The sequence below is a fragment of the Scyliorhinus torazame genome, chromosome 4, assembly GCF_047496885.1.
Source record: "Scyliorhinus torazame isolate Kashiwa2021f chromosome 4, sScyTor2.1, whole genome shotgun sequence".
Lineage (NCBI taxonomy): Eukaryota > Metazoa > Chordata > Chondrichthyes > Carcharhiniformes > Scyliorhinidae > Scyliorhinus > Scyliorhinus torazame.
In genome coordinates this window covers 76,316,258-76,328,378 of record NC_092710.1, presented here as the reverse complement: position 1 = coordinate 76,328,378, position 12,121 = coordinate 76,316,258, and the positions used below count along the sequence as shown (strand labels likewise).

Below are 12,121 nucleotides of genomic sequence, written 5' to 3'. Positions count from 1 at the left end.
GCACCCTGTGTTACTGACTGTATCTCTACTGATGTTAATCCAGCTCCCTCACACTGTCACTCAGTAACCCCTCTCCCTCAGCACCCTGTGTTACTGACTGTATCTCTACTGATGCTATTCCAGCTCCCTTACAATGTCACTCAGTAACCCCTCTCCCTCAGCACCCTGTGTTACTGACTGTATCTCTACTGATGTTAATCCAGCTCCCTCACACTGTCACTCAGTAACCCCTCTCCCCCAGCACCCTGTGTTACTGACTGTATCTCTACTGATGCTATTCCAGCTCCCTCACACTGTCACTCAGTAACCCCTCTCCCCCAGCACCCTGTGTTACTGACTGTATCTCTACTGATGTTAATCCAGCTCCCTCACACTGTCACTCAGTAACCCCTCTCCCTCAGCACCCTGTGTTACTGACTGTATCTCTACTGAAGCTATTCCAGCTCCCTTACAATGTCACTCAGTAACCCCTCTCCCTCAGCACCCTGTGTTACTGACTGTATCTCTACTGATGTTAATCCAGCTCCCTCACACTGTCACTCAGTAACCCCTCTCCCCCAGCACCGTGTTACTGACTGTATCTCCACTGATGTTAATCCAGCTCCCTCACGCTGTCACTCAGTAACCCCTCTCCCCCAGCACCCTGTGTTACTGACTGTATCTCTACTGATGTTAATCCAGCTCCATCACACTGTCACTCAGTAACCCCTCTCCCTCAGCACCCTGTGTTACTGACTGTATCTCTACTGATGTTAATCCAGCTCCCTCACACTGTCACTCAGTAACCTCTCTCCCCCAGCACCGTGTTACTGACTGTATCTCTACTGATGTTAATCCAGCTCCCTCACACTGTCACTCAGTAACCCCTCTCCCCCAGCACCGTGTTACTGACTGTATCTCCACTGATGTTAATCCAGCTCCCTCACACTGTCACTCAGTAACCCCTCTCACCCAGCACCCTGTGTTACTGACTGTATCTCTACTGATGTTAATCCAGCTCCATCACACTGTCACTCAGTAACCCCTCTCCCTCAGCACCCTGTGTTACTGACTGTATCTCTACTGATGTTAATCCAGCTCCCTCACACTGTCACTCAGTAACCTCTCTCCCCCAGCACCGTGTTACTGACTGTATCTCTACTGATGCTATTCCAGCTCCCTTACACTGTCACTCAGTACCCCCTCTCCCCCAGTACCCTGTGTTACTGACTGTATCTCTACTGATGTTAATCCAGCTCCCTCACACTGTCACTCAGTAACCCCTCTCCCCCAGTACCGTGTTACTGACTGTATCTCTACTGATGTTAATCCAGCTCCCTCACACTGTCACTCAGTAACCCCTCTCCCCCAGTACCGTGTTACTGACTGTATCTCTACTGATGTTAATCCAGCTCCCTCACACTGTCACTCAGTAACCCCTCTCCCCCAGCACCCTGTGGCACTAACTGTATCTCTACTGATGTTAATCCAGCTCCCTCACACTGTCACTCAGTATCCCCTCTCCCCCAGCACCCTGTGTTACTGACTGTATCTCTACTGATGTTAATCCAACTCCCTCACACTGTCACTCAGTAACCCCTCTCCCCCAGTACCGTGTTACTGACTGTATCTCTACTGATGTTAATCCAGCTCCCTCACACTGTCACACAGTACCCCCTCTCCCCCAGTACCCTGTGTTACTGACTGTATCTCTACTGATGTGAATCCAGCTCCCTCACACTGTCACTCAGTAACCCCTCTCCCCCAGTACCGTGTTACTGACTGTATCTCTACTGATGTTAATCCAGCTCCCTCACACTGTCACTCAGTAACCCCTCTCCCCTAGCACCCTGTGTTACTGACTGTATCTCTACTGATGTTAATCCAGCTCCCTCACACTGTCACTCAGTAACCCCTCTCCCCAACACCCTGTGTTACTGACTGTATCTCTACTGATGTTAATCCAGCTCCCTCACACTGTCACTGAGTAACCCCTCTCCCCCAGCACCCTGTGTTACTGACTATCTCTACTGATGTTAATCCAGCTCCCTCACACTGTCACTCAGTAACCCCTCTCCCCCAGCACCCTGTGTTGCTGACTGTATCTCTACTGATGTTAATCCAGCTCCCTCACACTGTCACTCAGTATCCCCTCTCCCCCAGTACCGTGTTACTGACTGTATCTCTACTGATGTTAATCCAGCTCCCTCACACTGTCACACAGTACCCCCTCTCCCCCAGTACCCTGTGTTACTGACTGTATCTCTACTGATGTGAATCCAGCTCCCTCACACTGTCACTCAGTAACCCCTCTCCCCCAGTACCGTGTTACTGACTGTATCTCTACTGATGTTAATCCAGCTCCCTCACACTGTCACTCAGTAACCCCTCTCCCCCAGCACCCTGTGTTGCTGACTGTATCTCTACTGATGCTATTCCAGCTCCCTTACACTGTCACTCAGTAACCCCTCTCCCTCAGCACCCTGTGTTACTGACTGTATCTCTACTGATGTGATTCCAGCTCCCTCACACTGTCACTCAGTAACCCCTCTCCCCCAGCACCGTGTTACTGACTGTATCTCTACTGATGCTATTCCAGCTCCCTCACACTGTCACTCAGTAACCCCTCTCCCTCAGCACCCTGTGTTACTGACTGTATCTCTACTGATGTGAATCCAGCTCCCTCACACTGTCACTCAGTAACCCCTCTCCCCCAGCACCGTGTTACTGACTGTATCTCTACTGATGCTATTCCAGCTCCCTTACAATGTCACTAGTTTTGCTTGAACCCCCGCCCACCGCCTCTCACTTATCAACTCTCCTCTCCCCTTCTCTGAAATCCCTTCTCCCTCTGTTTCCTTCCTTCTCTTCCCACACCCCCTCTCTCTGAACTAGGCTTCGCCTCAATCCTTCTCCTTGCCCCCCCACCCCCCCCGCCGCTATCTCTCCCTCTCTCTCAAGCACACCTCTGCTCTATTTTTCTCACTCTCTCCTCCACACTCACTCTCGCTCCTTAGTCTTCCCTTTCACCTCCCCTCCCCCCTTTTCTCACTCCCTCTGCCCCATCTCTTCCTTGACATTATTTCTCACATCGCACTCCTCCTTGTTTTCTCTGTTGCTCTCCTTCTCTATAGAGATCTTTCTCTGCTGACCTCTCCTCTCCCTTCTCCCCTACAATCCTCTTCTCTCCCCTCCCTCATTCCGTATTCCCCCTTTCACCCTCCCTCGCTCTCTCTCTACCTTCTGCCATCCTCCCCTCCCTCGGTGCTGTCCTCCCCTTGCTCATTGCCTCTCTCCCCTCCCTCACTGACTACCTCTCCCCCTCCCACCTCATCTACCCCTCCTCCCCCCTCACCCCACACCTCCCCCTCCCTCGCCCCATACCTCCCCCTCCCTCACCCCACACCCCTCCCTTGCCCCACACCCCTCCCTCGCCCCACACTCCTCCCTTTGCCCACACCTCCCCTCCTTCGCCCCACACATCCCCCTCCCTCGCCCCACACCACCCCCACAGCCCCTCCTTCGCCCCACACCTCCCCTCCCTCGCCCCACACCTCCCCCTCTCCCCTCCCTCACCCCACACCTCCCCCTCCCCCTCCCCTCTCTCACCCCACATATCCCCCTCCCTCGCCCCACACTTCCCCCTCCCTCACCCCACACCTCCCCCACCCCCTCTCCCCCCACCCCTTCTTCCCCCTCCCCTTCTCCCCCCTCCCCCTCCTCTCCCCCTTCCACCTCCTGTCTTGCCCCTCCCCCTCTTCACTCTCCCTCCCCCTTCTCTCTCCCCCTCTCCGCTCCCACTCTCTCGCTGCTCCCTCTTCCCCCTCCTCATATCCCTCCACAGTGAAACCCATACACTGACCTCATTCCTCACCTCCACAGGCTGCAGTTGGCAGGAATGAGGATTTCCCGTCCACCCCTCTCACTGGGACGGTACAAAATGATCAAACACAAACTGGATCGGGGAAATGAGGAGAATCCAAAAAGGTAGGTCAGGGCATGGGGTGGGGTGGGGGATGGGGCCGGGGGTGGGGTGGGGGATGGGGCAGTTCAGGGCAGGGGATGGGGCAGGTCAGGGCGGGGGATGGGGCGGTCAGGGCGGAGGATGGGGCAGTCAGGGCAGGGGATGGGGTGGGTCAGGGCGGGGGATGGACCGGTCAGGGCGGGGGAATGAGGCGGTCAGGGCGGGGGATGGGGCAGTCAGGGCGGGGGATGGGGCGGTCAGGGCGGGGGATGGGGCGGTCAGGGTGGGGGATGGGGCCGTCAGGGCGGGGGATGGGGTGGGTCAGGGCGGGGGATGGGGTGGTCAGGGCGGGGGATGGGGCGGTCAGGGCGGGGGGTGGGCCGGTCAGGGCGGGGGATGGGGTGGGTCAGGGCGGGGGATGGGGCGGTCAGGGCGGGGGATGGGGCGGTCAGGGCGCGGGATGGGGCGGTCAGGGCGGGGGATGGGACAGAGGATGGGGCGGTCAGGGCGGGGGATGGGACAGGGGATGGGGCGGGGATGGGGTGGTTCAGGGCGGGTGGTGGGGCGGTCAGGGCGGAGGATGGGGCAGTCAGGGCGGGGGAATGGGACGGGGATGGGGTGGTTCAGGGTGGGGGATGGGGCGGTCAGGGCGGGGGTGGGGCGGTCAGGGCGGGGGATGGGCGGTTCAGGGCGGGGGATGGGGTGGGTGGGGGTGGGGTGGACAGGGTATGAGGCGGTTCAGGGCGGGGATGGGGCGGTCAGGGTGGGGGATGGGGCGGTTCGGGGTGGGGCGGTCAGGGCGGGGATGGGGCGGTTCAGGGCGGGGATGGGGCGGTCAGGGCGGGGGATGGGGCTGTTCAGGGCGGGGGTTGGGGCGGTCAGGGCGGGGATGGGACAGGGTATGGGGCGGTGAATGGGGCGGTTCAGGGCGGGGGATGGGGCGGTTCAGGGCGGGGATGGGACAGGGTATGGGGCGGTTCAGGGCGGGTGATGGGGCGGTTCAGGGCGGGGATGGGACAGGGTATGGGGCGGTTCAGGGCGGGTGATGGGGCGGTTCAGGGCGGGGATGGGACAGGGTATGGGGCGGGGGATGGGGCGGATCAGGACGGGAGATGGGGCGGATCAGGACGGGAGATGGGGCGGTTCAGGGCGAGGGATGGGGCGGTTCAGGGCGAGGGATGGGGCGGTTCAGGGCGAGGGATGGGGCGGTTCAGGGCGAGGGATGGGGCGGTTCAGGGCGAGGGATGGGGCGGTTCAGGGCGGGGGATGGGGCGGTTCAAGGCGGGGGATGGGGCGGATCAGGGCGGGAGATGGGGCGGAGCGGGGCGGGAGATGGGGCGGTTCAGGGCGGGGGATGGGGCGGAGCGGGGCGGGAGATGGGGCGGAGCGGGGCGGGAGATGGGGCGGTTCAGGGCGGGGGATGGGGCGGAGCGGGGCGGGAGATGGGGCGGTTCAGGGCGAGGGATGGGGCGGTTCAGGGCGGGGGATGGGGCGGTTCAGGGCGAGGGATGGGGCGGTTCAGGGCGGGGGATGGGGCGGATCAGGGCAGGGGATGGGGCGGAGCGGGGCGGGAGATGGGGCGGAGCGGGACGGGGGATGGGGCGGTTCCGGGTGGGGGATGGGGCGGTTCCGGGCGGGCGATGGGTAGTTCAGGGCGGTGAATGGGGCGGTTCAGGGCGGGGGATGGGGCGGATCAGGACGGGAGATGGGGCGGTTCAGGGCGGGGGATGGGGCGGATCAGGACGGGAGATGGGGCGGTTCAGGGCGGGGGGTGGGGCGGTTCAGGGTGGGGGGTGGGGCAGTCAGGGCGGGGGATGGGGCGGGTGGGCGATGGGGTGGGTGGGGAATGGGACGGTTCAGGGCGGGGATGGGGCGGTTCAGGGCGGAGGATGGACGGATCAGGACGGGAGATGGGGCGGTTCAGGGCGGGGGATGGGGCGGTTCAGGGCGGGGGGTGGGGCGGATCAGGGCAGGTGATGGGGCGGAGCGGAGCGGGAGATGGGGAGGATCGGGACGGGGCGGTTCGGGGCGGTTCAGGGCAGTGGAGGGGGCGGTTCAGGGCGGGGGAGGGGGCGGTTCAGGGTGGGGGCTGGGGCGGTTCAGGGTGGGGGAGGGGGCGGTTCAGGGAGGGGGAGGGAGCGGTTCAGGGCGGGGGAGGGGGCGGTTCAGGGCGGGGGAGGGGCGGTTCAGGGCGGGGGAGGGGGCGGTTCAGGGCGGGGATGGGACAGGGTATGGGGCGGGGGATGGGGCGGATCAGGACGGGAGATGGGGCGGATCAGGACGGGAGATGGGGCGGTTCAGGGCGAGGGATGGGGCGGTTCAGGGCGAGGGATGGGGCGGTTCAGGGCGGGGGATGGGGCGGTTCAAGGCGGGGGATGGGGCGGATCAGGGCAGGGGCTGGGGCGGAGCGGGGCGGGAGATGGGGCGGTTCAGGGCGAGGGATGGGGCGGTTCAGGGCGAGGGATGGGGCGGTTCAGGGCGGGGGATGGGGCGGTTCAGGGCGAGGGATGGGGCGGTTCAGGGCGGGGGATGGGGTGGATCAGGGCAGGGGATGGGGCGGAGCGGGGCGGGAGATGGGGCGGAGCGGGACGGGGGATGGGGCGGTTCCGGGTGGGGGATGGGGCGGTTCCGGGCGGGCGATGGATAGTTCAGGGCGGTGAATGGGACGGTTCAGGGCGGGGGATGGGGCGGATCAGGACGGGAGATGGGGCGGGTGGGCGATGGGGTGGGTGGGGGATGGGACGGTTCAGGGCGGGGTTGGGGCGGTTCAGGGCGGGGGTGGGACAGGTTCAGGGCGGAGGATGGACGGATCAGGACGGGAGATGGGGCGGAGCGGGGCGGGAGATGGGGCGGAGCGGAGCGGGAGATGGGGAGGATCGGGACGGGGACGGGGCGGTTCGGGGTGGGGGATGGGGCGGTTCGGGGCGGTTCAGGGCAGTGGAGGGGGCGGTTCAGGGCGGGGGAGGGGGCGGTTCAGGGTGGGGGCTGGGGCGGTTCAGGGTGGGGGAGGGGGCGGTTCAGGGAGGGGGAGGGGGCGGTTCAGGGCGGGGGAGGGGGCGGTTCAGGGCGGGGGAGGGGCGGTTCAGGGCAGGGGAGGGGCGGTTCAGGGCGGGGGAGGGGGCGGTTCAGGGTGGGGGAGGGGGCGGTTCAGGGTGGGGGCTGGGGCGGTTCAGGGTGGGGGAGGGGGCGGTTCAGGGAGGGGGAGGGGGCGGTTCAGGGCGGGGGAGGGGGCGGTTCAGGGCGGGGGAGGGGCGGTTCAGGGCAGGGGAGGGGCGGTTCAGGGCGGGGGCTGGGGCCGTTCAGGGCGGGGGAGGGGGCGGATCAGGGCGGGGGAGGGGGCGGTTCAGGGCGGGGAGGGGGCGGTTTAGGGCGGGGGAGGGAGCGGTTCAGGGAAGGGGGAGGGGGCGATTCAGGGCGGGAGAGGGGCGGTTCAGGGCGGGGGCTGGGGTGGTTCAGTGCGGGGAGGGGGCGGTTCAGGGCGGGGAGGGGGCGGTTCAGGGCGGGGGAGGGGGCAGTTCAGGGCGGGGGGCCATCAGAGAGATGTTGGGGGGAGGGGCCATCAGAGAGGTGTCGGGGGGAGGGGCCATCAGAGAGGTGTCGGGGGGGAGGGGCCATCAGAGAGGTGTTGGGGGAGGGGCCATCAGAGAGGTGTTGGGGGGAAGGGGCCATCAGAGAGGTGTCGGGGGGGAGGGGCCATCAGGGAGGTGTCAGGGGAGGAGCCATCAGAGAGGTGTTGGGGGGAAGGGGCCATCAGAGAGGTGTCGGGGGGGAGGGGCCATCAGAGAGGTGTCGGGGGTGAGGGGCCATCAGGGAGGTGTCGAAGGGGAGAGGCCATCAGAGAGGTGTCAGGGGGGAGGGGCCATCAGAGAGGTGTTGGGGGGAAGGGGCCATCAGAGAGATGTTGGGGGAGGGGCCATCAGAGAGGTGTTGGGGGAGGGCCCATTAGAGTGGTGTCAGGGGAGGGGCCATCAGAGAGGTGTCGGGGGGAGGGGCAATCAGAGGTGTCGGGGGAGGGGCCATCAGAGATGTCGGGGGAGGGGCCATCAGAGAGGTGTCAGGGGAGGGGCCATCAGAGATGTGTTGGGGAGGGGCCATCAGAGAGATGTCGGGGGGAGGGCTATCAGAGAGGTGTCGGGGGGGAGAGGCCACCAGGGAGGTGTCGGGGGGGAGAGGCCATCAGAGAGGTGTCGGGGGAGGGGCCATCGGAGAGGTGTTGGGGTGAGGGGCCATCAGAGAGGTGTTGGGGGAGGGGCCATCAGAGAGGTGTCGGGAGGGGCCATCGGAGAGGTGTCGGGGGGGAGCGGCCATCAGAGAGGTGTCGTGGGGAGGGGCCATCAGAGAGATGTTGGGGGGAAGGGGCCATCAGAGAGGTGTCAGGGGGAGGGGCCATCAGAGAGGTGTCGGGGGGGAGAGGCCATCAGAGAGGTGTCGGGAGGGGCCATCGGAGAGGTGTCGGGGGGGAGGGGCCATCAGAGAGGTGTCGTGGGGAGGGGCCATCAGAGAGATGTTGGGGGGAGGGGCATCAGAGAGGTGTCGGGGGAGGGGCCATCAGAGAGGTGTCAGGGGGAGGGGCCATCAGAGAGGTGTCAGGGGGAGGGGCCATCAGAGAGGTGTCGGGGGGAGGGGCCATCAGAGAGGTGTCGTGGGGAGGGGCCATCAGAGAGATGTTGGGGGGAGGGGCATCAGAGAGGTGTCGGGGCGACGGGCCATCAGAGAGGTGTCAGGAGGGGCCATCATAGAGGTGTTGGAGGGCCATCAGAGGTGTCGGGGGGAGGGGCCATCAGAGAGGTGTCGGGGGCGGGGCCATCAGAGAGGTGTCAGGGGGAGGGGCCATTAGAGAGGTGTCGGGGGAGGGGCCATCAGAGAGGCGTCGGTGGGTGGGGCCATCAGAGAGGTGTTGGGGGAGGGGCCATCACAGAGGTGTCGGGGGAGGGGCCATCAGAGAGGTGTCGGGGGAGGGGCCATCAGAGAGGTGTCGGTGGAGGGGCCATCAGAGGTCAGGGGAGGGGCCATCAGAGAGGTATGGGGGGAGGGGCCATCAGAGAGGTGTCGGGGTGAGGGGCCATCAGAGAGGTGTCGGGGGAGGGGCCATCAGAGAGGTGTCGGGGGAGGGGCCATCAGAGAGGTGTTGGGGGAGGGGCCATCACAGAGGTGTCGGGGGAGGGGCCATCAGAGAGGTGTCGGGGGAGGGGCCATCAGAGAGGTGTCGGTGGAGGGGCCATCAGAGGTCAGGGGAGGGGCCATCAGGGAGGTGTCGAAGGGGAGAGGCCATCAGTGAGGTGTCAGGGGGAGGGGCCATCAGAGAGGTGTCGTGGGGAGGGGCCATCAGAGAGATGTTGGGGGGAAGGGGCCATCAGAGAGATGTTGGGGGGGGGGCCATCAGAGAGGTGTCGGGGGAGAGGCCATCAGAGAGGTGTCGGGAGGGGCCATCGGAGAGGTGTCGGGGGGGAGGGGCCATCAGAGAGGTGTCGTGGGGAGGGGCCATCAGAGAGATGTTGGGGGGAGGGGCATCAGAGAGGTGTCGGGGAGGGGCCATCAGAGAGGTGACGGGGGGGAGAGGCCATCAGAGAGGTGTCGGGAGGGGCCATCGGAGAGGTGTCGGGGGGGAGGGGCCATCAGAGAGGTGTCGTGGGGAGGGGCCATCAGAGAGATGTTGGGGGAGGGGCATCAGAGAGGTGTCGGGGCGACGGGCCATCAGAGAGCTGTCAGGAGGGGCCATCATAGAGGTGTTGGAGGGCCATCAGAGGTGTCGGGGGGGAGGGGCCATCAGAGAGGTGTCGGGGGCGGGGCCATCAGAGAGGTGTCAGGGGGAGGGGCCATTAGAGAGGTGTCGGGGGAGGGGCCATCAGAGAGGCGTCGGTGGGTGGGGCAATCAGCGAGGTGTCGGGTGGCCATCAGAGAGGTATGGGGGGAGGGGCCATCAGAGAGGTGTCGGGGTGAGGGGCCATCAGAGAGGTGTTGGGGGAGGGGCCATCAGAGAGGTGTCGGGGGAGGGGCCATCAGAGAGGTGTCGGGGAGGGGCCATCAGAGAGGTGTTGGGGGAGGGGCCATCAGAGAGGTGTCGGGGGAGGGGCCATCAGAGAGGTGTCGGGGGAGGGGCCATCAGAGAGGTGTCAGGGGAGGGGCCATCAGAGAGGTGTCGGGGGAGGGGCCATCAGAGAGGTGTCGGGGGAGGGGCCATCAGAGAGGTGTCGGGGGAGGGGCCATCAGAGGTCAGGGGAGGGGCCATCAGGGAGGTGTCGAAGGGGAGGGGCCATCAGAGAGGTGTCGGGGGAGGGGCCATCAGAGAGGTGTCGGGGGAGGGGCCATCAGAGAGGTGTCGGGGGAGGGGCCATCAGAGGTCAGGGGAGGGGCCATCAGGGAGGTGTCGAAGGGGAGAGGCCATCAGTGAGGTGTCAGGGGGAGGGGCCATCAGAGAGATGTCGTGGGGAGGGGCCATCAGAGAGATGTTGGGGTGGGAGTGGCCATCAGAGAGGTGTCATGGGGAGGGGCCATCAGAGAGGTGTAGGGGGGAGGGGCCATCAGAGAGATGTTGGGGTGGGAGGGGCCATCAGAGAGGTGTCGTGGGGAGGGGCCATCAGAGAGGTGTAGGGGAGGGGCCATCAGAGAGATGTCGGGGGGAGGGGCCATCAGAGATGTCGGGGGGGCATCAGAGAGGTGTCGGGGGAGGGGCCATCAGAGAGGTGTTGGGGGAGGGGCCATTAGAGTGGTGTCAGGGGAGGGGCCATCAGAGAGGTGTCGGGGGGAGAGGCAATCAGAGGTGTCGGGGGGGAGGGGCCATCAGAGAGGTGTCGGGGGGAGGGGCCATCAGAGATGTCGGGGGAGGGGCCATCAGAGAGGTGTCAGGGGAGGGGCCAGCAGAGAGGTGTTGGGAGGGGCCATCAGAGATGTCGGGGGAGGGGCCATAAGAGAGGTGTCGGGGGAGGGGCCATCAGAGACGTGTCAGGGGAGGGGCCATCAGAGAGGTGCTGGGGGGAGGGGCCATCAGAGATGTCAGGGGAGGGGCCATCAGAGGTGTTGTGGGAGGGGCCATCAGAGAGGTGTCGGGGAGGGGACATCAGAGAGGTGTAGGGGAGGGGCCATCAGGGAGGTGTCGGGGGGAGGAGCCATCAGAGAGGTGTCGGGGGGAGGAGCCATCAGAGAGGTGTCGGGGGGGGGGGGCATCAGAGAAGTGTCGGGGGGAGGGGCCATCAGAGAGGTGTCGGGGGGGGCATCAGAGAAGTGTCGGGGGGAGGGGCCATCAGAGTGGTGTCGGGGGGGGGCATCAGAGAAGTGTCGGGGGAGGGGCCATCAGAGAGGTGTCGGGGGAGATGGGCCATCAGAGAGGTGTCAGGGGGAGGGGCCATCATAGAGGTGTCGGGGGGAGGGGCCATCAGAGTGGTGTCGGGGGGGGGCATCAGAGAAGTGTCGGGGGAGGGGCCATCAGAGAGGTGTCGGGGGAGATGGGCCATCAGAGAGGTGTCAGGGGGAGGGGCCATCATAGAGGTGTCGGGGGGAGGGGCCATCAGAGAGGTGTCAGGGGGAGGGGCCATCAGAGAGGTGTCGTGGGGACGGGCCATCAGAGAGGTGTCGGGGGAGAGGGGCCATCAGAGAGGTGTCAGGGGGAGGGGCCATCAGAGAGGTGTCAGGGGGAGGGGCCATCAGAGAGGTGTCGGGGGGAGGGGCCATCAGAGAGGTGTCGGGGGAGAGGGGCCATCAGAGAGGTGTCAGGGGGAGGGGCCATCAGAGAGGTGTCGGGGGGAGGGGCCATCAGAGAGGGGTCTGGGGCGCATTAGAGAGGTGTCGGGGGGGAGGGGCCATCAGAGAGGTGTCGGGGGAGAGGGGCCATCAGAGCGGTGTCGGGGGAGGGGCCATCAGAGAGGTGTCGGGGGGAGGAGCCATCAGAGAGGTGTCGGGGGGGCATCAGAGAAGTGTCGGGGGGAGGAGCCATCAGAGTGGTGTCGGGGGGAGGGGCATCAGAGAGGTGTCGGGGGGGCATCAGAGAAGTGTCGGGGGAAGGGGCCATCAGAGAGGTGTCGGGGGGGCCATCAGAGAAGTGTCGGGGGGAGGAGCCATCAGAGAGGTGTCGGGGGGGGCATCAGAGAAGTGTCGGGGGGGCCATCAGAGAAGTGTCGGGGGGAGGAGCCATCAGAGAGGTGTCGGGGGAGGAGCCATCAGAGAGGTGTCTGGGGGGAGGAG

General features: G+C 65.1%; 1 protein-coding gene across 1 annotated transcript in view; it reads left to right on the top strand.

Annotated features, from left to right (window-relative positions):
- Positions 1 to 12,121, top strand: part of LOC140410313 (beta-1,4-galactosyltransferase 3-like) — a 208,077-nt gene that overhangs the window by 177,459 nt on the left and 18,497 nt on the right. Inside the window, exon 6 of the mRNA XM_072498303.1 lies at positions 3,862 to 3,966. Within this exon, the coding sequence (XP_072354404.1) occupies positions 3,862 to 3,966 (105 nt within the window). The remainder of the gene's footprint in view (positions 1 to 3,861; positions 3,967 to 12,121) is intronic.